This window comes from Podarcis bocagei (assembly GCF_964188305.1).
Source record: "Podarcis bocagei genome assembly, chromosome: 8".
Lineage (NCBI taxonomy): Eukaryota > Metazoa > Chordata > Lepidosauria > Squamata > Lacertidae > Podarcis > Podarcis bocagei.
In genome coordinates, this window is record NC_138133.1 from 11638820 (window position 1) to 11665751 (window position 26932).

The following is a 26932-nucleotide window of genomic DNA, read 5'->3' on the forward strand; positions in this document are numbered from 1 at the left end:
TTTTCATTTGTAGGGGGCTTGCACAAGAGAACAGATTGTACAGTCTGCAAGCCTGTCCCTGTGTTTTCATTTCATGGCATGCAAGCACACTACCCTTGACCTCCTTTCCATTTATGCCCATCAAAACCACAGAACAGCAAACAAGTGGTTTTCATGTACTTATCCCTCATAATGTTACTAATGATTCTGTGTGAGCACTGTTTTAGTTCAATTGCAATTTAGGAACCCTGCACAGCACACAAGCAATACTGTTAGAGAACAATGAGTAATAGACTCTTTAGATAGTTCCTCTCCTGAAAGCAATAAAGAGAAATTGAATGCAGCCCTATCCAAAATTACTACTCTAGGAGCTAAAGAGGCAGTGAAAAGTATGCTGTTGTCAGCAGTGAGAGAGAAAGCAGACAGGCAGTATTCATTGAGACATTGTCATGCTCTCTTGTCACTGAATTAGGATTCTCTTTGCAGAACTGCCTCCTCTGCAAGAAGATGAAACTCAGGCAAAAGCTTAATCAAAGTGATGAACCCAGGCAATCCCAATACGTCACTGAGCAAAGTTGAATTATACACTATGGCTAAATGATGCAAACTGAGCAAATTTTGATTAATTTTTGCTCAATTTATTCTGGTTTTGCTATCAATAGGGAAGGAGCTATACAGAGCACTGAACATCCCTCCCCACAAATCCTTCTCCCTCTGAGATTTCAGCAAGCAATTCACACACATCCGCAAACTTATCGCTAAGTTATAGAAACTTGGTTTTATTTTAAATGTAACTCTATCACAGGAAGCATTGTGTCTTCTTCACCTCTCCTGTTACAGCATACAGTGGTACATTGGTTTACAACCATAATCCATTCTGGTGGTCCATTTGTAAACAAAAACAGGTTGTAACCCAAGGCGCGCTTCCGCCAATGGGGCCTCCCAAAAACATTTGTTCGTAATCCAAAAAATAAAATAAAAATGGGTTGTAATCCAAAAAAAGGTTGCAAACCGGGACACGCACTTGCGGGTTAGACTAAGGTTACCAGATGTCCCTGTTTCCCAGGGACTTCCCCAGATTTACAAATCATTCCCCATACAAAATCCATTGAAGTTGAAAAGTGTCCCCAGATTCATTGAGAAAAATCTGGTGACCTTAGGTTTGACGTGTTTGTGATCCAAAACGTATACAAACCAAGACGTATGCAAACCCAGGTACCACTGTAGACATTAACACAAGATGTAGCAGAAGGCCATTTCAATAAATCTTTCCTTTGTTGATTTACACTGAAAATGGAGATCTCAACACTCTTGCAAGCATAAAAAACAGCAAACATCAGCTCAGAAAAACGGGATCCTAGGACAAGGATGGGTGGCATGGGGTATTTGTGACATTTAATCCAGTTACTATAGAGCAACTTTCTTAAGAATTTTTGGATACTTAGAAATGAGGACGTCACACACTCAATGATTTCATTTTCAGATTTAAAATGTTGGGGAATGAGACCTACTTGACCTCAGTTCCTACCCATAAGTTTTTAAAGACAGCTGGAAGATTATTCTAGCTCCTTTCACAGTATTCCTTATCTTTTGCAGGAGAATTTCCATTGCTTTTAACAGTAAGTCAAGTTCTGAATCAGTCTGGCCAGAAACATTCAGACTTCCTTCCACAATCCCGGCTGCCAGGAAACTCAACTGACCCTTCAGTACATCCTTTTTTTTTTTTAATGGCTCTTGCTCAGGGTGGATTGATTTGAATTAACACAATTTAAATCTCTCTCTTTCTCTGTTTTACACACACACAATCTAAACCATTTATTTCCATCAAATGACCCATTTTGAAATTCATATAGTTCCTGAAATGCAAGCACACTAACAGCTTGCTAGAACAATCAAAGCATATTAGCTTGCACCAAAGCCACTTGCGAGACATTTGAGCTAGTTTAAACTGTGGTTAGTCAACGCGCCAGGATTATAAACACGGTTCGATCTCAGCACTCCTCAACCTCAGATGTAGTCCAAAGTGGGGCAATATGTTTGATGGATGCAGATTAGAGAATACAAAGACAGATTTTAACATGTTTGTGTTCAATTTAGAGTTCGTTTCAAAGATTGACACTGTAACTTAAGTTGCCTCACACTATTTCCTTGTCTAGTTCCTGATCCCAGGGCAGAAAAGACAATGACTTCTAAAAGCCATCTGACTTTGTTTGGAGATACAGTGGTACCTCGGGTTAAGAACTTAATTTGTTCTGGAGGTCCGTTCTTAACCTGAAACTGTTCTTAATCTGAGGTACCACTTTAGCTAATGGGGCCTCCCGCTACCGCCGCGCGATTTCTGTTCTCATCCTGAAGCAAAGTTCTTAACCTGAGGTTCTATTTTTGGGTTAGCGGAGTCTGTAACCTGAAGCGTCTGTAACCCAAGGTACCACTATACCAGGAAAGCACTTCCTCTCAGGGCCCCTGCTCCTAACAGGTGAAATCTGCAGGTTATTGGAAGGCCTTCCACTTTCAGGGTCAGCCTGGACCACAGCGTTTCTGTCTCTCTTCCCCTCTCTCTCCAGTTCTTAGGACTCCCCGACTTCTTCATCACTCCCTACCCCTTCCTTTCCCTCCCCACTTGAAAGAAAAGCCTGGTATTTATTCCTGTTGCTGTGGATCCCACCCTATTAAGCCATGAGCTAACTGTTTGCCCCTTACCCTAGTTACCTGAGCTTTCCTTTTTGTTTCCTCTGCTCCACCACCTAGGGCTTGCTCTGGCCTCTGCTCGGTCCTAATTCCCAGTTCACAGGATAGATCACCATGCATCTTTGTCAATCACCTACAGGTTCCATTTCACACAGCTGTAGGAGATTAGGCCTTAACTAATTACTCTCTGTGCAAATGGTCTGTGCTTTCATGCTGCTGCAGCAACCTGGCACAAAAGCTATCAGTATTGTTGATGGTGATAAGAACCCCTGACAGAAAGAGGAAGCATGTCTTAAGATGGCTGTGAGGAGGCAAGGAGTTTTAGACAACTGATTTTCATGGAGTAAGACCACCAGGAACGAGCTTCTCTGCTCATTGGGCCTGACACTCAAAACAAGTCTGTGAAGGTGGTACCTTCCTCACCAACCAAAACGTCACGCAACAGTGTGCATCAAGTTCACCACATCATCAGGCTAGCTGGTAAACAAAGTGGACGGGAGGGGGCTAATGGTAAAGCCATGAAGTCTATATCTCGCCAATCTCAAACTGGAGTGTTGGGAGGAGTTTGCAGACTTGCAAATGAGACTCTGTGAGGAGATAGGCAGGTTTCAGGTTACATCAATGGTTGCCCCACCATTTGGGGAATATAAAATATAGCTACAGTGGTACCTCGGGTTACATATGCTTCAGGTTACAGACTCCGCTAACCCAGAAATAGTACCTCAGGTTAAGAATTTTGCTTCAGGGTGAGAACAGAAATCGTGCTCCGGTGGTGCGGCAGAAGCAGGAGGCCCCATTAGCTAAAGTGGTGCTTCAGGTTAAGAACAGTTTCAGGTTAAGAACGGACCTCCGGAACGAATTAAGTACTTAACCCAAGGTACCACTGTATTACATAGATCTGTCTCCATCCTTAGACAAAATAGTCATGGCAGGTGGAAAACAGGAATAGGCCGTTTGTGAAACCCTTAGCCAGTGTGGTGTAGTGGTTAAGAGCAATAGACTCATAATCTGGTGAACCGGGTTCGGGTCTACGCTCCTCCACATGCAGCTGCTGGGTGACCTTGGGCCAGTCACACTTCTCTGAAGTCTCTCAGCCTCACTCACCTCACAGAGTGTTTGTTGTGGGGGAGGAAGGGAAAGGAGAATGTTAGCCGCTTTGAGACTCCTTCGGGTAGTGATAAAGCGGGATATCAAGTCCAAACTCTTCTTCTTCTTCCCTGCTTAAGTATGAAATCTTTACAGTAGTACCTCAGGTTACATATGCTTCAGGTTACATATGCTTCAGGTTACAGACTCCACTAACCCAGAAATAGTGCTTCAGGTTAAGAACTTTGCTTCAGGATGAGAACAGAAATTATGCTCTGGCGGCACAGTGGCAGCAGGAGGCCTCATTAGCTAAAGTGGTGCTTCAGGTTAAGAACAGTTTCAGGTTAAGTACGGACCTCCAGAACGAATTAAGTACTTAACCTGAGGTACCACTGTACTGTTAGCTAATGCTAACTATATTGAAGATTTCTTCTCCTATTTGCAAGGGGTCAGTTTGTGAGACAAAATCTTCTTCTGCTTTGGCGATCACTCGTAGCCGAGTAAGATTGTCTTCCATAAACACGGTTTTAACAATGAGTCCGTAAGTGACTGTGGAGGCCAATTCTGAATCCACATGTCCTTCCACAGTGGGGACATTGGTTTCCGGGCGGGAGTTGATCACGGTGTGGATTTGCCAAGCGTGCCTTCCTCTTAGCACATTTCTCCCTTGCATCCTGAGTTTGAGTGTCTTCAAACCCCGTGACACCTTTGGTAAAGGCTGTTCTCCAACTGCAGTACTCGCAGGCCAGTATTTCCCAGTTGACAGTGTTTATACTACATTTTTTTAGATTTCCCTTGAGACAGTCTTTAAACCTAAATAAAGCCTCAGGCACCCAGACCACTGCCCAGGGAACAGAATGCTCCTCTCATAGTGAAGCTGAAATTCTTGATCTAAGAAGACAAAACCATTGGATAGGAGGCACCTAGAGAGCGCCATTCCTTTTGATGCAAACTATATTGATTTTCAGTTCCTTGGTGAGAGAAGAAGCCCATGTTGGAGAATGTCCTAGGAGGCAAGGCAGCCCAGGTGAGAGATAAGCTGTTGTCAGTTATTTGTATTCATGCATTGCCTTGGCATGGAGGTTTCAGGGACTGAAGATGTCAGATCATTTTCTGTTGCTGTTATGCTGATTGAGATTAGGGCACTTGTACTCTGCTGTTTTACTGCATTACTTTAATAGACTTTGATTAATTTAATTGGCTTAAACTGCAACATATTTTTATATTAATGTATTTTTCTGTTGCTGATATTTAAGCGATAGGGATTAGTTAGTGAAAGGTTTCCTAAATGTGTTGATTACTCTCATTTATGGGAGGAATTGTGTTTGAAGTTTAGGGGAATTTAACTGATGGAATGCTACTTTTGTTAACCAGCTAATATGCATATTTTTTTTAAAAAGGAAATTAATAATAATAATATTTTTAAAAATTTATATCCCGTCCATCTTGCTGGGTTTCGCAGCCACTCTGGGTGGCTTGCAACATGTATGAAAACACAACAAAGCATCAAACATTAAAAAAACAAAATATCCTGTACAAGCAACGAACAAACCAATAAACCAATAGGAACCAATAACAACAACAACAACCACAACAACCACAACAACCACAACAACCACAACAACCACAACCAGTTTACAGTTATACCCAAATTAAAATAATCGCAGAAGTAGCTGGGAAGAGAGGAATTCAGGGATAGTTTTAAATAATTTTATAAGTTGTATGTCCTTATTTCACAATTTTCCTAAAGAACATGAAGTACTGGAAAATTGCAGGGGGGGCAGGTTGCAGGGAGAATCCTATTACATGGAAATAATCAATATGTGACGGAGGGCAGGTAGTTTTTGTTTTTCATGTAAAACCTTCTAGTCTCAGGGAAATATATTTGCAGCCCAGTTAGCTGCTGGAGAGGTTTGAGGGCATATATTCATTTTGACATTTCCCTCCCCCCACCCGCAATTTTTACTTTTTTATGTGGCATATTAAGTGTATGCTTTTTATGTAATTAATAATAATAATAAATAATAACAACAAATTTCATTATTTATACCCCACCCATCTGGCTGGGTTTCCCCAGTCACTCTGAAGTGTTACATCGCCACAGCCTTCCATCAGGCTACAGGAGAAGGGTCCACAGTTCCTCTGTTGAAAGGGTAGCAACATTTGACTGCTCTCCTTGAAATCTTTCCATTTCAGCTAGTCATTTTAAAAACACTGTAATCAAGGAACAGTGTCTGGCTTTTATTTTCTTCCCCCAACCCTCTTCCCTCCCAATACCCTTTTCCTTTTGTGTTGCGTCTTAGATTGTAAACTTGAGGGCTTGGAATAACTTTGATGCTTGTAAGCTACTCTGACAGCTTTCTTTGACCAAGGAGTAAGATAAAAATGCTTCACATAAATAAATTCAGTTTTATTGCACGCTTATATGGTCTGCAGACCAACTAAATAAATAAATTTTAACTCCTTTGCAGTGTAATCCTATACCTGACCCCTCAGATGCCAGCCACATTGTTTAAAATGGGACTTACTCCTAGATAAGTGTGTATAGGATTGCAGGCTGGTGTCAAAATGACACACAGGTGGAAAAGACTCACTTGGGCACCGACCTCCAAGGAGATTTTCGCCTGTTTAAACAACAGCCTAATCCATTATACAAATTACCACTTTAGATTTTTCATAGTCTAGTTGCAACAAAACACATTTTCACTTAACAGTTACATATTTACAGGCAATTACACAAATACGACACAAAACACAATCCTAAATTATTACTAGTCTTGAACTATTTTCAGATTTTAAAGCCTAGGGCCACAATTCTGAAATTCAGTTACCCAATTAGGCCTACCCTTTTACAACTTATTAGACTACAGAACACTATTTTGGCTCAGCCTCCACAAACACACAGGAAATTGGAATCTAAGGTTGGTGCTTTAACAGACATGCCCCGGGATCAGAAATGATGTTGTGTAATGTCACAAGTTGCGGTTCCTTACAACCTATCCTCCAGGCATTCACATTTTTTCTTGGTCTTTCAGGCAATTCTCCAGATGATGAGGACGGTTCTGTATTGCTGTATGAAACACCTGAGCTGTAGTGTGCTGCATGGGGAATCTTTGGGAAACTTGATCCATGCCTGTTTAGAATTTTAGGCTTATAAAGGGTGAAACCATGTTTTTGCTACTCGCCACAACTACAGGAGCACTCCCGTGTTCCTAAAACAGCCTTGTTATTCTCATTTCATTGGCATAACTTTGTCAACAGAATGCCATCCTCGCTAAACAATGCTGGATTCTACCCTGACCAGCCTACATCTTCCTCCATCAAACAAACAAACAAACAAACAAACAAACAAACCCAGCTATCTGTTTCTCTTGCATTCACTGTGCCTGCAGAGGATCCTGAACCAGGTGAAAGCTCTACCTACATGTAGGTACCAAGCTATGGCCATAGGAGGAAGCTATAGGGAGGCCAGGCAAGACAGTCATCTCTTAACAACAGTACGTCCGAGTGTGTGAATTAGTACTGCCTGACTGGTACCAAAGGCTCCAGCTCAGATCTTCTCACTCATCTGACCATCACGTAGATTTTGGTGTTATGATAACCATTTGCTTCATTTTTGCCTTACTCTTCCGTTTGACACAAGGTGGACCTGATACTATGGCACTTGTATTACTTCCCATTACATCACACACCTCACTCGCTCACCTTGTTGTGGTGAATGGGCTTGCACATTCTTATGACCCTTGTGAGCAAAGCCATCGGGAGTACTGTACTCCCAGCAGGGTCACCCAAGGCAGTAAGGTCAAAGGGGAGGAGCTAGACAAAGAATGATCCAAGAAGTCCTCAACAGCAGAACAGGCGGAAGATAACAAGAGGCATGTTACAACAGCTCTGAAGGTGGATGGAGGCAGCAGCAGATAAGAATGTACCAGTCTTCATGATACTCATGCCATCGGAATAGAGCCTTACTGTGAAGATTGTGCATTGGTCAGCGTGCACTGATCTATACACAAAAAACAAATTCACATGCAGGCATCTTCCAAAAACCCATCCCAAACCCAAAAAAGTCCCATGGCAATCGGCAAATGGTAACGGGGGCAGGACCGTGAAATCTGGAAGCCCCTAGTCCTAATGGGCAGTGGATACAGATTCAGTCGTTCTGACTCAAGGAATGCGGCAGTTGAGCAGCTCGGCAGCTGTATCCATGACTGAGCAGTCCTATTTAGGACCCACTCTGCTCACCTCATAAAGGGGTGGGGCTAGAAAAGGTGTCCAAGGAAGGCACGTTTGGCAAACCGTCACCGTGATCAACTCTCGCCAGGAAACCTATGACCCCACTGTGGAAGGGTATGTGGATTCAGAATTGGCTTCCACAGTCACTTACGGACTCACTGTTAAGATTATGTTCACGGAAGACAATCTTACTCGGCTATGAGTGATTGCCAAAGAAGAAGACAACAACATCCACACATTTGCTTATTTACAAACCACAGCACCCAGGCAGAGAGTAAGGAGATTGATAAGGCATATCAAGCAGATGAAACTTCACAACTAAAGGTCAACACTGGCCATTTCACTATGTCATGCTGCTCACAGCTGGCGGGGAGGGGAGGAATATGCCTGCCATTAATTCCTGGAGTGCACACTCAACAGCAAGTGTTTACCCTCACAGTACAGTGGTACCTCGGGTTACAGACGCTTCAGGTTACAGACGCTTCAGGTTACAGACTCCGCTAACCCAGAAATAGTACCTCAGGTTAAGAACTTTGCTTCAGGATGAGAACAGAAATCACGCGGCGGTGGTGTGGCGGCAGCAGGAGACCCCAATAGCTAAAGTGGTACCTCAGGTTAAGAACAGTTTCAGGTTAAGAACGGTCCTCCAGAACGAATTAAGTTCTTAACCCGAGGTACCACTGTACTAAGGAAGCCCTGATATTGGTAGTCTGACCTTCATCCCTCCAAAGGCTAACATTCTGGATTTAAGGGTGGGCTCAAGCCATGAACCATGCACTTCCTCCCTCATTTCCTTGAGTCAATAGCTGAAGACTCAACCCATTACCTTTCCAAATAATCCACCAATGTCGCCTTGAGTTCAAGCTACAGTTCATTGGCAGTGATACAGACAGTAGGCACAAAAGAACAGACATTTTATTTTTATCAGAACTTAGTCTTTGTGACAAATACAACCATGTGTCAACGTTATTTCCAATGTCTAATGAATTACTACAGGCAGACGGCAGGCACATTTTGTCACAGAGTTAACAGCTGTTTTTAAGCGGCAGCAAAGGCTATATAACTGCTAACTTTCTAAAGATGTAGAAGGCTAGCACGATGGCAGGCAGAGAAATAGCACTGTTACCTTGTCAACTTTAGCAACTTCTGTGAAGGATCTCTATTAACACCAAGGGCCATGATGTTGCAGAAATGAACACACTTTGTGAATGCTTTCCCAGCTGCCCTTCTGTACATCTGTACATCAGTCAGGTTAGAACTCCCAGTGGGTTTGCACAGTACTGCTATGATGAAGCCATAAGGTAACCTATTTAACAGGGGCGTAGACCCTGTCAAAGGAACCAAGCAGCTCTGAGGTCTCCCTCCTTCAAATTACGGTTGCCAAAGATCCGTTCTTGAAAAGGGGAAAGGGGGGGAGCTGCAAAGCACAGATTCACCCCCTCCTTTCCTTCCTAGCTCTGTTTTATAGGCAGCAAATGATCCCTCCAAGCTCAGATTTGCTTCCCCTGCCTACTGGCTCCATTTTATTTAGACTTCTACAAGAACAGGAAATGCCTCTCTCATCCTTAAGCTAAATATAACACTCCATAAAAACAGATTATAAACTTTTTTTTTTTTTTTTTAAAGGGTATCATAAACCAAAGAACCAGCAACCATTTCAGACATTTATGGAAGCACTAGCCAGGAGTCCAAGAACTGCACAACTTGTTCTGCATGCCCAAGGGAGCTATGAGCTTATATTTCTCAAAACCGTAGCCCCACAATGTCACATATCAAGCCACTACTTATTACTAAGCATTTATTAAGCTGTATCCCAACCGGCAGCAACCTAGTTTCTCAGCATTAACTGCAAAATAACAATAGTTGGCTATGGGTATTTCTAGCCGACTTTCCAGATGAATAGGTATGGCCCAGCTTGGTCTAGAAGGGAAGTGATTTTCTGTTGTCAAATATACAACAAGCTCCCCAGCTCACCTCACCTCTCTTTCTTAATGTGACATGGAGACACAAGCTTTTTCTCACACATGCCTGAATGTGGAAACTCATGGGCAGTTGACGTTCATAGTTTCTACCACATCTGCATTCGTGGAAGCACTGGCCAAGATTCAAATAGGACAAAAATTAATTTGACGTAGTAAATAATTTTAGCCTTTTAAGTAATTTCAAAATGCACTGTTATTTAACAAAAAAATATGAATGATATCCCCGTGCCTTTGGGCTTATTCACCACAAAATTGGAAGTCAAGAGCAGACTTATTTCTTGGCAGTAACTGAGCAGAATACTGTCCGCGTATTTTCATCTTGAATGCCCATCAGTAAGAGAAAAGAGACTTTAAAAAGAATCTAACATTCAGGGAACAGCCTGGAATATCCCTGAGGAGTTAAGTCCCTGCACTGCAAAATAAAAATAAAACCACCTCTCTCATTGCTACAATCCTACTACTGTATAGCACTTCCAAATGAAGAGGCTAGGTAAAGACCACAATTCAAAGCTGCATGCATTTCAGCAATTTAATGCTAGAGGTAGCTTAACCAGCTACTCTTTCTCCAACTTTTCAGTATCATGTTATCAATGCACTTCAAAAACATCCTTTGTTACATCTCCATTGCCTTCTTTTAGCTCTTTTCCCTGCCGATCAGGGTTCCCCACCCTCCCAGCAAGATCACTATGTTGTATCTGTCGTATCTGGATGCCGTCATCGCGTGCTAAAATCTGCCAGTATGCTGCAATATCAGTTTTCAAGAAGATGCAGCCTCGTGAGTATGCAGGATTTGTCCTTTGTCTGTTCTTGATACATAATTGTGCAATTAAGGCTGCATTGCTATGGCAATATCACCATCACGTCACATCGTCTGTCAAATTTATATATTCATTGATGCCGCATCAGTCACAAAGGTTTAAGAACTCCCAGTTCTGATGTCTTTTGTAGTAATTCATAACATTGGACTGACAGTATAATTCCTAACAGGTAACAGACATTTGCCAGGTAGTAATTTAACTTCTAGGGCACTATGTTAAGGTACCAGTAACTATGGCTTCCTACATACTGGGACCCTAAAATAAATTGAAGGTAGTCAAGGCCTACTTATGCAAGCCCACAGCAAGAATCACAGACTTAGAGTACCATATACCCTATGAATTGTGAATATCTAGGACACGGGCATTTTAATACACCTCCATTTCCCACAAGATACAAACTGGCCATAGTTATAAGAAGGCTTCTGTTTAGCAATGCCAAATGGCAGTGATAGCAGAGGTAACTGTTGGTTCAAGGAAAAAATAGGTACTGTGTATAGAAAGGAAAATTCCCTGGATGCCATGGAATTATTACTATTGGCAGCCCTGTATAAGGATTTTTTAAAAAATGTTTCTTATTATATATTTTTATATGCTGGAAGCCGCCCAGAGTAGCTGGGGCAACCCAATCAGATGGGCAGGGTACAAATAATAAAATTATTATTAAGAATGGTTAAGATCCAAGTAGGGGCAAATAATCTTTGGTGAAATAACCTTCCAGCAGAGATTTAAAATCACAAAATATTCAGCAAAGGAAAGCATGGAAATATAGGCTGTTAGACCTTTAAAATATGCCCTTCTGAGTTCCAAATCTTTCCTCAGGATAGGAAAAGACCACACAATTAGACAAAGGTCAAATATTTAGGAGTGTGGATAATGCCCAAGCATATTAATGTTTTTAAGGACAATAACGAAAAAGTATGGAAAGAGATTCAGAGAAACACTTCCAACACTTCCAAGTTGGGGAAGGATGAATTTGGGAAGAATATCAGCCATAAAGATGAATGCACTACCAAAAATGTTATTTTTATTTCAAAGAATTCCAATGATCAGCAACACAGGATGCTTCAAGGAATGGCAAAGATTTTAAGGGGCAACGCAAAGGCACTGCGACCCCAAAACCTTCAGGGGGGCCCCCTGGAGGGAAACGCTTCCAGCAGCGTCGGAAAGGTTCGAAGCTTTTTGGAATTTTCCCCTTCTTTGGGAGGACTCCGGAGCAACGGGACCGAAGACGCAATTTGGTAAGCTCTGCGACCCCGCGCAGTTTTGTCTCAAGCTCCCACTGGAAAGAGGCGACAAATTTCCGAAATCTTCCAAACTGTCGCTTCTGGAGCTGCCAAATAAATGTTGGAGTGTAAGATTAGAAGAAAAGACTCCAAGACGCGACAGAATTTAACGGAAAAATTTTAAGGAGCCCGACTGTATCTCGGAGTTAAGATGGCGCTGGGAGTTAATTGGAAGAGTGAGACAAAGTAACTAAAACTCACCCGCTGTAGAACTAAGAGAGGGAAGCCCCCGTTGGAGACTCCGCGGGGCAAAGTAACTAGAAAAAATATATACAACGAAATGAAACTTTAAAGACTTTGTATCTGCGACTTTGTATCGAGAAGCGGACTGTTGGAGAGCTTGAATAGAAAGCTAAAGGCTGAAGAGAGAATCAGGAGGAACGAGCGGAAGTGGAGAAGACGAACGGAGGGGGAACGAGAGTAAATCGGCTCAGGGAGACGGCGAGGCAAAGCCCCCCCCCCCAGCCCCTGCGACGGGGGTTTAAGAACGACCCAGATTCTCCGCACTTACCTTCCCAGGTCTTTTTCCTCCATTTTTTTTCTTTTTTAGCTCTCCAGTCTTTTCTTTTTTCAACTTGTTGCCACTTTATCTCAACAATAAAAGGGACATAGTACACAAGCTCGGACGGGTGAGACGAGACAGTTTGCCTTTGAGGGCAGAGGTCCGGTTAGCGGTTATGTGATTGCACGCGCCCGAAGCTCGTGTTTCCTGAAGGATTCAGAGACTTTGAAAGATCTTTCCACCTCATTTCGGTTTCTTTTCTCCTCTTGGACTGATCTTGCATTGTGGGGCCAGACCCTTTTTTTGGCGCTTGCACCCTCTTCTCTTTTTGGAACGGGAATTGGACCCTTATTCCTCTTCTGGAATTGGAATTTAGACTTTTACTCTCCGAATTTGAATCTGAGACTTTTACTCCTCAAATTTGATTTCTCTACCTCCTAGTGAGAAATCCACCCAGACTTTGTTGAGCAGTTTCAAAGCCGTTTGGACCTCCACCTGCATACCTACCCGGCTGCCCTTCCCGGCTGCCCTTCCTGTTTGCTCTCCCCCCCCTTTTTTCCTTACCCCACCTTACCTCCCCAGTTTCATCGGTGTCCTTGACCTCCCTGATCTCGGACTGAACTTAAAGTAACTTTGGCAGGACAGGAGCCCGCAGTACAAGGGAACGGACTAAGTCAAACAAGTAGCGGAGATTTAAAGAGAAGCCCCCGCGTTACTGGTGTCATCTGGACTGCACTATTCTTTTATTGCTCCCCTTTGTGTTTTTCTCCCTCTATTTTACTCTTTCAGTACCTCCTAATCCTTCCCCCCTTCTTTGTTTTTGGTATCTTGCATATTATCCTCCTAACTGAAATTTGTCTTGGTTATTAGGTAACCGTAAAGATCCCCAAATTAGAGGGGAAGGTCTCTAACACGGTGCAAGGGAACAAATTGTGTACGGTTTGTGGAAACAGACGGGGCGACTGTACGTTGATTCAAAGGATAGCACAAATACTATTAAAACAGGGAGGAGAAATAAGTCAGAGAATATAGAAAGAGTGGGTAAATTGAATTAAGGGGTGGGTTATAACCCACCCTGTGACAATTATAAGATTTAAGATTGTATGTTTTGTTTTGGAAAAGCTACAAACCTCTAGATTAATTGAGTGTGGAAGGGAGGGGGTGAGGAGAGCAGGAGGGTGAACAGATGTCGGGGAAAGACGGGAAGAAATCTGCGGGGACCCCAATGGACAGAAGAACCTCAAGGCAAGAGGAAATAAAAGACCTAGATGCATTATGGTTGAAAATAAAAGAGGAATTTAGGCAAAATGAAACACGCATAGAAAAAAAGTTAGGAGAGATGCAAGAATCGATTGATAAAAAGATTGAAGTTGTTACAGGGGAACTCTCAAACAAGATAAAAGATCTTACAGTTAGAACAAAGTCTTTAGAAGAAATAAACAAAAAAATACAGAAAGATTTGAGAGACCAGAGAAAAGAAGCTGAAAAAGCTAAAGAAAATTTTGGAGAACTGAGTAAAACCCAAGATCAGGTCTTGGATAATTTAGCCTTGATGGAGATGAGACAAAAGCAGCTAAATTTAAAATTTAGAGGGATAGGGGAAGAAAGAGAGGAAGATATAAAAGGAAAAATTGTTAAAGAACTTGCGGCGTGGCTCGTACTGAAAGAAGAAGAGGTCGCACAAACGATAGAAAATGCTTTCAGAATAAAAATAAAACCCAAACAAAACAGACTGAAAAAAGCCCCAGGTGACTGCTTAGTGATTTTTAAATCGATAGAAATGAGAAATATGATTCTGAGAGAAAGTTACCAGAAAAAATTGGTAATTGACGGGAAACCAATTATTATTTTGAAAGAAATACCGATCAGACTCCTCCGAAAAAGGGAGGGTTATAAACAAATAGTTGGTATCCTAAGGAAAAACGGCATACAACATAGGTGGGAATTCCCAGAAGGGATATCCTTTTTTTATAAAGGGAAAAGGTTTAAGATAACAGAAAACCAGGAAATCAGTAAATTCCTACGCAGATATGAAAAAGATCTCGGGGGGGTAGGGGAAAGATGTGGAGAGAAGGAAGGAGAGAGAGAGGAAAGAGGGGAAGTGAGTTTGAAGGAGAGACTAGAGAGGGAGGGAGGAGCAGGGGGTGGGAGAGAGGAAGAGGAGGGTGAAGAAGGGGAGGAAGGGGAGGAGGAAGAGATTGAAGAGCAGATAGAAGATAAAACCAACCGAATTTAAACCGGTACAATCTAGACTGGGAACTTACTGATCTATTGGTAGACAAAAGTGAAAATGAACCTTAAAATTGTATCATGGAATGTAAATGGTTTGAATGAAAAAGTTAAAAGGAATAAAATTGCGAATGTGTTAAAAAAGAAAAAAATGGACATAATATGCATCCAGGAAACTCATGTAGCCAAAAAGCACAAACATGTTTTAACAAACAAGTATTTGGGTATGGAATTTATAAACTCTACAGAGGAAAAAAAAAGAGGAGTAGCAATATATGTGAAGGAAAAATGGGAGCCAAAAATGATATATAAAGATGAGGAGGGGAGGATATTAGGGGTTCAAATTAACTTCCAGGGAGAAAAGATTAATGTAGTGAACATCTATGCCCCAAACACAAACAGACCTGAGTTTTTCAAGAAATTAGAACAAGTTCTAATAGAGTTAGATGATAACAAGGTGATATTATTGGGAGACTTTAACGCGGTGCCGTTATTAGAAATTGATAGATTAACCGAAAGCAGAAAACGAAACCAAGGAAAGCTGCCGAAATCATTTCAAGATCTGGAAGAAAACCTAGATCTAATAGACATATGGAGATATCTACATCCGACAGAAAAACAGTTTACCTTCTTTTCAGAAGTGTATAAAAGTTGGAGCAGAATAGATCAAATATGGACATCGCGAGCACTTACCTTAAGAGCAACAAGCTGTGAAATCCATCCAAGAACCTTTTCAGATCATAACCTGATAACTCTAGAAATTAAAGGCGTCACACAGGGAAGCTTCAGGTGGAGACTAAATGAATATTTACTAGAAAACGATGACGTTTTGGAAAAAGTTAAAAAGACCTTAAAAGAGTACTTTGATTTGAATCTAAACACAGGAATAAACATAGAAGTGGTGTGGGACGCCAGCAAGGCGGTAGTAAGAGGCCTATTCATTCAACAAAATAACTACAAAAGGAAGATAAGACAGCAGAAGAAGGAAGAGATACTTAAGCAACTAAGAGAATATGAGAAAAAATTAATAGACCACCCGAAGGACGAGCAAAGCATCCGAACAATAAAACTGCTACAAACACAATACTCGATGCTGACGAGTCAAGAAATTGAATGGAAAATCAAACTAATGAAGCAGAGATACTTTGAGTCAGCGAACAAAATAGGGAAATTTTTAGCCTGGCAATTGAGGAAAAGACAGAAACAGAATATGATAAATAAAATAAAGGTAGAGGAAGATCTGATAGTAGACCCCATAAGAATACGAAAGAAGTTTCTTGAGTTCTACGAAGCATTATATAAGAAAGGGGAAGAGGACACAACACAAATAGATAGATACTTGAAGAGTCATAAAGGGAAGACCATTACAGAGGATGAAAGATCTCAACTAAACAAACCCATTAGTATAGAAGAGGTCCAAAACGCCATAAAAAAGATGAAAATAGGAAAAGCTCCAGGCCCGGACGGTCTATCGGCCAAATACTATAAAGTTCTGGAAAATCAGCTATCATCGACGCTCCGTGATACCATGAACAATATCTTAAAAGGAGGGAAAATACCTGAGTCGTGGAGGGAAGCCTTTATAACACTAATCCCAAAACCAGATACAGATAAAATGTGTATTAAAAATTACAGGCCAATATCTCTATTGAACAACGATTACAAAATATTTGCCGACATTATGGCAAACAGATTAAAAAAATGCTTGATACATTTAATACACAAGGACCAAGCAGGCTTCTTACCGAACAGATTTCTGAAAGATAATGTGAGACATATTATAAACCTAATTGAATATTTGGAAATCAACAACGACATACCAGCGGCCTTGATTTTCATAGATGCAGAAAAAGCGTTTGATAACGTCTCTTGGTCGTTTTTACTAAAGACCATGGAAGAAACGGGGATAGAGGGTGAATTCCTGAAAGGAATACAGGCAATATATTCAAAACAATCAGCCAAACTGGTGATAAATAATAATCTTACAGATACATTCCAAATCGAAAAAGGAACCAGACAAGGCTGCCCCCTCTCCCCGCTTTTGTTCATCATGGTATTGGAAGTCCTAGCAAATAAAATAAGATCGACATCGGACATCCGAGGGATAAAAATAGGACCAAGGGAGTTCAAACTAAAAGCCTATGCAGACGACCTAATGTTGTCTTTAGAAGAACCGCTAAGAAGCACTGAGAAGGCATTGGAAATATTAGAAGAATACGGCAGGCTTGCTGGATTCAAATTGAATAGATCAAAGACCAAGATCTTAACAAAGAATCTGAGAAATGAGATAAAAGAGAAATTAGAGAGACAACATGGAATTGAAGTAACCAAAAAAAATAAAATATCTAGGTATTTGGCTCACATCTAAAAATATAAACTTAATTGAAGATAATTACACAACAACCTGGAACAAAGTTAAAAAAGATCTGGACGTCTGGAACAGAGTAAACCTTTCGTGGCTTGGCAGGATGGAGGCAATAAAAATGAATATTCTTCCTAAGATGCTGTTCCTCTTCCAGAACATTCCGGTTATTAGAGGGACCAAAATATTCAAAGACTGGCAGAAAGTACTCTCTAGGTTTATATGGCAGGGAAGGAGGCCAAGGATTAGATATAAACTACTAACAGATCGAAAGGAGAGAGGAGGACTGGCGGTACCCAACCTAAGATTGTATTACGAAGCGGCTTGCTTATGCTGGGTGAAAGATTGGATAACCCTGGAAAACAAAGACTTATTGGAACTTGAAGGTGTAGAAAACAGGTCTGGATGGCATGCCTACCTCTGGTCAAGTAAAGGAAAGGTACACAAGAGTTTTACGAACCATATTATCAGAGGTCCGATATACGAAGTTTGGGAAAGAAATAAAAAACTGTTAGAACCTAAAACACCCTGGTGGCTATCCCCAATAGATATTTTATCATTTAAGAAAACAAATTTGGACGAGCAAAACCTAACATATGAAGATTTATTGATAAGATCCCATGAAGGCTGGAAATTAAGATCGTATGAGGAGTTGCAAGGGAAATTGAAAGGCTGGATACACTATCATCAAATCAATGCAAGATGGACGGAAGATAAGAAAGCAGGAATGAGTGAAAAGAAATCAAAATTCCAAATCGAAATAATTGAAAGTAGGTCTAAGTTGCTATCTAAAATGTATAATATCTTACTAGAATGGGATACAAAAGAGGTAGAAATTAAAGAAGTCACGGTAAAGTGGGCAAGAGACTTAGGATATAATATAGAACAGGAGAAATGGTTGAAATTATGGAATGAGGGAATAAAATTTACAGCAAGTGCTGCTATTAGAGAAAACTTAGAGAAAATGATATACAGATGGTATTTAACCCCAGAAAAATTAAATAGGATGTATAAGACTGGTAACAAGGCCTGCTGGAGATGTAAAACAAATGAAGGGAATTTCATACATATGTGGTGGACATGTGAGGGAGTAAAAAAATTTTGGAATCAGATATATGACGAATTAAAAAAAATATTTAGACTCACATTCCCCAAAAAACCAGAGGCCTTCTTACTAGGGATGGTGGGAAAAGAAATACCGGAAAAGGACAAAACCTTGTTCCAATACGCAACAGCGGCGGCTAGAATGTTAATTGCCCAGAATTGGAAAAACCCAACTTTACCAACGGTGAAAGATTGGCAACTGAAACTTTATGGCTTTATAGAAATGGCGAAAATGACGCAAAGAATCAGAAATCAAAAAAATACAAAGTTAAAAGAAGACTGGAACAAATTTATGGTTTATTTCGATAGTAATTTTAGCAGCTTACCAACTACAGTAGGTCTGACCTAATCTTCCAATGTTACAATCAAAGATCCTATACCAGCTGTTTGACTGAAATCATTAAAGACAGGAATCCGAAATCAGAAGGGAAGGAAGTTGTTATTAGTAAATTGTTTGTATGTATCCTTTTTTTTTTTTTTTTTCTTTTTTCTTTTCTAATCGTCTATTTTTACTTAATGTTTTTCTGTAATGTGTATTGTTTTTCTTGGAGGGGTTTTTCCCCTTTTTCTTTGGTTGTGTATGATGAAGAAAATATAATAAAAAGTATTTATACACAAGGAATGGCAAAGAGATATTATGAGATTTATCTGGCAGGGAAAGAAACCAGGAATAAAATATAAATTACTAGTGGAGTTGAAGGAAAGAGGTGGCTTCTACCTGCCAGACTTAAGATTATATTATGAGGCATCCTGTCTTTGCTAGTTAAAGCAATGGTTGACATTGAATAATACACAGGTTTTGATTTTAGAAAGGCTTTTAAAAGCTAAGGTACACAAAAGTTTTACAAATCATACTATTAAGAGAAATTTGTACAAGGTATGGGAGAAATACAAAAATTTGTTAGAAAGAAATACACCTTGGTGGCTTTCCCCACTCGAAGCGATAGCAATGAAAAATAGGAGGGGGGACGACTGGGTGACATACAGGGATTTATTAACAGAAAAGGACTGGGAAATAGCATTAAAGAGGTTTGAAGAATTAGATCGACAAGTAATTGATTGTTTACAATATTTTCAACTCAATGAAGTTTTCAAGGCGGATAAAATGATTTTTAAAAAATCAAACCTCGCAATTTGAAAGAGAGTTACTAAGGAATAATGATAAAAATTATTTCCAAAAATGTACAAACTATTATTAGAATAGGAGACAAAGGCGAGCAGGTGAAGTTGGCCATGATTCACTGGGCAAGAGATATATCCCATAATATTGAAATGGCTGCATGGGAGAAGTTATGGAACGTAGATCTTAAGTTTACAACATGTTATACACTAAAAGAAAACTACATGATAATGATGTAGAATCTTTATTTGCTTAAGCCACTAGCCATAGCAATAGAATAAAATAAAATAAAATATACCGAAGATAGAGGTAAAAACTTAACTATCCAAAATACATTTTGGAAGTTTACATCAATAATCAAATAACAGATGATAATGATGTGTAGATGGTATTTAACTCCTAGCAGATTGGCAAAAACGTATAAATCAAAATCAAACACATGATGGCAATATAAAGAAAAAGAAGTTATTTTTTACCATACGTGGTGGTCTTGTAAGGGAGTAAAGGTTTTCTGGGAAATGATTTATAATGAATTGAAGAAAATGTTTAAGATAATTGTTAATTAAAAAAACAAGCTTTTCTTCTAGGGATTGTAGGTACTGAGATTCCAAAAGACAAAAAATAGATTTAAAAAATCTGCTTCTTCATGCCCAGCCCTGCAGCTCCATCAGAGAGAGGAGGGTGAGTGGCAAGGCTGCCGCCCACTCTCCTGGACTGCGGCACATGAGTGCACCCCCTGTGCCATCTTGCAAGGCGAGCCGCAGGGGCTCCCTCCGCACCCCTCACCCCCGGTGGCACACAGCATGTGGTGTTTCTTTACACTCCGCCGCTGGGGAGTGATAGGCAACATTATGATGTAGTCTTCATGTTGTGGGTTTTAAAACAAACACGCAAAGAAGTCCCCTTTTCAGAATTTATTAAAATAGTCCAGGGTGTCTTGGGCTACGAGCTGAAAACTGATAGCTTACCTGTTGTGAAGGTGCCTTAATTATTATTTCCGTGCCTTTTGAGTCAGCAACTAAGCAAGTCCCATAGATTGATAGGCATTTTGCATTACTGAACTTTTAGTAGAAGCCCCACTGTAAAAGTCCTTTGTTCCCCCACCCTACTTTTAACTTCTAAGGTTCCATTATGCGCACAATTGGAGTAGGTCCCTTTGAAGTCAGTAGACCTCTCTTCTGAGCAAGCATGCATAGGATCAGGCCGTTCGTCTGGTTTTCTTACTGATGCGATGTGATAACCAAGCCTATGCATATTCACTTGCCCAGTGAAATATACAAAAAACGCCTTATATTAAATTGCTGCCATTGTGCTTATCTCTCTGCTTTAGTGCCCACTACCTATGGGAAGCGGGTGGTGTTGTGGTCTAAACCACACAGCCTAGGGCTTGCCGATCAGAAGGTCGGCGGTTCGAATCCCCGCAACAGGGTGAGCTCCTGTTGTTCGGTCCCTGCTCCTGCCAACCTAGCAGTTCGAAAACATGTCAATGTGCAAGTAGATAAATAGGTACCGCTCCGGCGGGAAGGTAAATGGCATTTCTGTGCGCTGCGCTGGTTCGCCAGAAGCGGCTTAGTCATGCTGGCCACATGCTCCGGAAGCTGTCTGAGGACAAATGCTGGCTTCCTCAGCCAGTAAAGTGAGATGAACGCCACAACCCCGTGACTGGACTTAACAGTCAGAGGTCCCTTTACCTTTACCTATAAAACACATTAGTTGCTTTCGTCCCTCTATGCTGACCAGTTTGGGAGGTTGATGCTAGAATTCTTGATCTGTAATAGATGTACATTTGTACTTTTAGATGGAGGCCATTTCAGTATATGGTTCATAGTAACCTGTAGGCAACTGGTTCCTTGAGCCACCATTTAGATTCTGACTCCATCCCAGTCACTGTTTCCTGTCAGTAGACCTTTAGGTTCTTGTGAAAAGCAGCTCATACAAGCCTAAGGACTGCTCAACCCAGTGCAGAACTATTAATAATAAAAACATCTACATAGTTTTCCAAAGAACAACCTAACATTTTAAAGGTATCAATCAACATATCTATAAGGAGTTGTTCTTACCTGTACCAAATTCCATCCTATTAGGGATTCAGCAATGATGGATGTTACGGTTGTACATACTCCACCAAAAACCATTAGGTGTGTAGGTCCATATTTTATTGCATCATAGAAGGCTTTAAGTCCCTTTGCATTGTCACACTGAAGGGGAGAAACAAAAATAGCTTAATCACTAAATGCAATTTAGTATTGGCAACATTAATATTTGATCAAAGTTAAGGATTTAGCATAATAAACCACAAAGATGCAGCACAATACTCAACAAACAACAAACTTAAAAGTGTTCCTATTGGTCACTTTGAAAGGTACTGATGCAAATGGCTGTAGCTTGCCCTTCCACGTACTAAAATTGAAATCTCAACTTCACAACTAAAGGTCAACACTGCCCATTTCACTACCACATCATACCTTGGGGGGGTATTGTTTTTATTTGTTACTAGTTTTGCGTATTATTTTTTTGTTACTAGTTATGCATTTTTGTATTTTTATATTGTAAACTACCCTGCGATCCTCGGATTAAGGGTGTCATAGGAATTTGATGAGTAAATAAATTAAACAAAGGAACAGGCAGAGAATAGGCACGTAAAAAGCCAAGTTCTATACGATCAAATTTAATTTTGTAACCAGAATCCATCAAAATAAACCACCACCCCCACCCCCAAGTTTTCCTCCACTGCTGGTTTCCATAGCACTTTCAATGCTGCTTCAGGCTGAAGGACACTCTCTTCAGACTTTTGCTGTAACAGTTCTTATGTCATGTCTGTAGCTGGGTGAGGTGTTAGGGCATAAAATGCAAAATAATGTCCCAGATGCCTTTGGGGCATCATCTCACTATCAACGGAGAAGAATGACCAAACTGCAAGTGGACAGAGACACAGGAGCCATCACCAATATGGCCACAACTCCTTCCTGCACAGACTTTACCTTCGTCCATAGCCCAAACAAGGAGAAGAAAAGTGCAACCCTCTGCCCTCAAAACCCTTAACCCAAACGTTACAGCTGACCTACATCTCAGGCAAAAGATCTTGAAGTTAGGAAGCTGCAGGTAGCTCGCTGAAAATTTTAAATGTCATCATTTTAACAGAATACAGAAAAGTTTCTTTAGGCTAGGTGCAAATAGGATTCCAAAAAGACTGCACTCCTTTACAGTGCAGACTGCACTAATTTCAGCACTGATAAAGTTAAGCACCATTATTCTGGTTCTGATATGAGCTCAGGACAATTTATATCCACCTGACAGTGTCAGAAGCTGACAGATCTGGTGCAGCCACTCATTGAAAAATGCACTTAATGCAGAAGGATTATCCAACCGTGCTTTAATGTCTGCAAGAGCCACTACTTCGTGTTCTGTGCTACCAATATATGAGTTTCTTCACACATTGCTTCTCCTGAATCATATTCCAGAGATTTAAGCACACACTTAAAACATAAAGATGATCAACAGGTGCTGGAAAACAATGCGAGTCATTCATGCACATACATCAGAGAGCTAAGACTGGCTGCAGCTCTCTTTTGTGTGTCGGCTCAGGAATAAATCTGTAATGTGTGGAATAGCCCCACGTGGAATGAAAAATTAAATATACACAACCTAAAACAGTTGTAGTAGCAATGCTCGCATCCATGTAGCTCTTCCATCTCATCCAAAATATTTTTTACTACTCTATATGATTTGATAATGTAGTGAATAAGTAACAAAATAATAATAATTTAATGTGTCTAATTAAATCAGTCACCTCACTTTAGTAGTCCAATCTCTATTAGTTTTAGGTTGTCCTGGTGTAAGAGGACAGGACTCCTGCGCCTTTAACATCTGTGCAGATGAGGGGATTTCAGAAAGTGCAGCTAGCATGTCAAGTTATAACTGCTGAAATTCTCTCTTCTGTACAACTATTAAATGCGCAGGAACCCTGTCCTCTTTTTCAGGCCAGCCTAATTACAACCTGCGATGTCAAAAGGAACCACATTGTTGTGATTCACAAAATAATATGTTCAGATTTGTCTCTGTCTCTCTCCCCACCCCCACCCCCCACAGACCGTTTACCTCAGGAGAGGCCAGCTGGCCAGGGAGATCAGATGTTTCATATTCAGCAATTACACTAATGCTTTTGCTTAAGCCATATCCATTCACAGAAAAGAGGACAACGTGAATATGTCAGATTATTCAGATTAAATAGGCAAATAAGTAGGGACTTCTCTTTGAATTCAAAACAGTGCTATTTCCCACATTAGATACTGTGACAACCATATTAACAAGTTCAAAGCAGACACATTAGCAAGGGAAAAGTGTTTTCCCTGTATCTCTTGTGAAAGTGTTTGAAGTAAATTAACACATATTTGCATCTTACCATTCTTAATTAAGCCAATGCTTCAACTACCACCCCTTAGGGGTGGTCTCTACATCAGCACAGCAGTATTTCTCCCTGACAAGACAACTAAAGTGGGGGGAAACAACTCACTCAAACTCCTCATACTTCCATAGACTGGTGCAGATGCAACATAAATAATTCCTTAACCATGGTTAAGGAACCAGAAATACTTGGGAGGATTGCAAGCTCCATTCACCTGCCCCATCCTAAAGAAATTATGCCACCAGCCTTAGCCGTGTTTAAGAGGATTGTGTCAACAGTAAAATTAGTGCTGTGTAGTGTTCATTCTTAACTACGCTGGCACAACTAGGATTAAGAGGGGTGTGTCAACCCTTGGTTAGTACTATGTAGACTTCACTCTTAACTATGTTTTAACCAGCATCAAGTCTTACTTTCAAAATAACCCTGGCTAGCATTTACCATGGTTGATGTCAAAGCTAACATAAACCTGCGGCTGGAGGGAGGGGAGGATACATGAAAGACAGGAGACAAACTGGGGAAATCATTGAGTTCACCATGCTTGTTCCCAGTCCCTTTGCCTGTGGTTTTAAGGTGAACCCTGTTAAATCTGCACTGGCCACATGATAATTCATTTACTCCAAAACAAGACAGGAACTACTCTTCCTTCTTCCAATACAACATTCCTAGTTATGTTCACTCCAGAAGCAGCCTAGTTCCTGGACACGAGGTCACATTACATTTTAGAATAAAGTTCTGCTGATGTATTGTTTCAGACTCTAGCAAGAAATTTTGGGCAGTGGAAACCAATAATATAATGGGTATCCCCTGATAGATATGGCCTCCTTATTATTTAAGTACCGTATTTTTCGCTCTCTAAGACGCACAAGACCACAAGACGCACCTAGTTTTTGGAGGAAGAAAACAAGAAAAAAAATATTCTGGATCTCAGAAGCCAGAACAGCAAGAGGGATCGCTGCGCAGTGAAAGCAGCTGTTCCGGCTTCTGGGATAGCTGCACAGCCTGCATTCGCTCCATAAGACGCACACACATTTCCCCTTACTTTTTGGGAGGGTAAAAGTGAGTCTTATAGAGCAAAAAATGCGGTAAGTCATAAAACAATGCCTCTCTGTTAGAGGCAAATTGGGGGGGCATATTTATCAAAAACAAAGAGCAAGAATCCACAGCTCTTATCATTTCACCAAGGCCCCTCCTTGCTGTCCCATAAACTTTCAGGACATAAGATAGAGGACATACCTGAGGGCTGCCAATCATTGTTAAATGCAAGCCTTAAAAGTCTGCCTCTGCACCTTGTGCTGTTTCTTAGCTTTGCAGATTAATTGCTTAAATGAAAAAATAGGAATAACTGTTTCTCATTTAGATCAAGTAGATATTGTTCTTCCCTGGATTTCTACAACTCCCAGCTCAACACTTTATTTTTCTTTTTTTCAAACCTAATTCTAAATTTCAATCTCTACCTTCAGTCTCACAGTAATGATAATGGGACTGCTGATTGCTATCACTGAGCGCCAAGAACCCTCAAAAGGAAAATATTTGGCCTCTGTGAATAGTGGATCTTGAAAAGGATTGTTCAAAGCAAATAAGTGTCTTCTTGTTCCGTTACCTATTTTAGTGACAATAACTATTTGATTTTCAACGAGAGACACCATAAACATAAGAAACTACTGAAGTGAACAAATATAGTCTGCCTGTGGGGTTTTGCCATAGAAGTGTTCTAATATGTACAAATCATTGGTGGAGGAGGTGGCCCAAACCAGAGGCTCTTAATTAAGTCCTCAAAGCAGGGTTGGTCAAACGGCCAAACCACAACCCAGTGGCCCTACAAAATCTATGTTTTCACAGTAAACCAACAACAACAACAACTCCAAAACACCTTGTCTACTCTGCAACTTAGCTAATATTGTACAATCGGGTGGACACTGTGAGAACATAATCAAGGAGAGATCAAAGCATGAATGAATAAAGCCACTGTAAAAAGCACCAAAACTTTACAACCATCCCAAGCACAGGCATCGCAGGCCTAAATCGGGAGCAGCCTGCTGATTGGTGGATGGTGAATCTCTGGCTTGGCAGGTTATCCCGCCCACCTTTGCAGCTGGCTGTGGGAAATCCTCAGTGACTGGCCACAAAATGAAGAGGCCTTTCTTCTGTGAGGGAGGGGGTCTGGCGTGACGGGCCGCAACCACAGCCCAACCTTATACTGGGTAAGCGGCCATCATAGTCCTGCAGCAAGTAATTTTCAGTACAATTCACATTATGCCTTAGTACCTTACAAAAGGCCCCAAGCTGTTGTTGTTTTAAACATTCTCAAATAGGTTATAGCAATTATGAACATAGTTGGTCTATTCTACCAATGTTTGTATGTATCGCTTCTTGCTAAGTTTTTCTTTTGGAGAAAGTCCCCATTTAGAAGCTACTAATTGACTGCTGATTCTGCTTAGCTGAATAAAGCACTACTGGGTCACTGCCACCAAAGCAGAGACATCACCTTGCCAACAAAGGTCCGTATAGTTAAAGCTATGGTTTTCCCAGTAGTGATATATGGAAGTGAGAGCTGGACCATAAAGAAGGCTGATCGCCAAAGAATTGATGCTTTTGAATTATGGTGCTGGAGGAGACTCTTGAGAGCCCCATGGACTGCAAGAAGATCAAAACTCTCCATTCTTAAGGAAATCAGCCCTGAGTGCTCACTGGAAGGACAGATCCTGAAGCTGAGACTCCAATACTTTGGCCACCTCATGAGAAGAGAAGACTCCCTGGAAAAGACCCTGATGTTGGGAAAGATGGAGGGCACAAGGAGAAGAGGACGACAAAGAACGAGATGGTTGGACAGTATTCTCGAAGCTACCAGCATGAGTTTGACCAAACTGCGGGAGGCAGTGGAAGACAGGAGTGCCTGGTGTGCTCTGGTCCATGGGGTCACGAAGAGTCGGACACGACTAAATGACTAAACAACAACAACAATTGACTGTTGCCAATTTATGTTTCAGTGAGTGAGTATGTTTTCGATTTTTTTAATGCCATGGGGGGGGGCTTTTAACCTCCACCATTATAGTCCTACAGCACATTCTAAATACAACAACCAATGCCCCCCAAAAAACAATTCCCTAATTCATTTAAATCCTCACCCTGAATTCTAATTCT

The 26932-nt window shown here is 40.9% G+C and overlaps 1 protein-coding gene across 1 annotated transcript in view; it reads right to left on the reverse strand.

The window, feature by feature from the left end:
- Positions 1-26932, reverse strand: part of GABBR2 (gamma-aminobutyric acid type B receptor subunit 2) — a 305888-nt gene that overhangs the window by 248991 nt on the left and 29965 nt on the right. The window contains exon 2 of the mRNA XM_081206236.1: positions 21447-21584. Coding sequence (XP_081062362.1) covers positions 21447-21584 — 138 coding nt within the window. The remainder of the gene's footprint in view (positions 1-21446; positions 21585-26932) is intronic.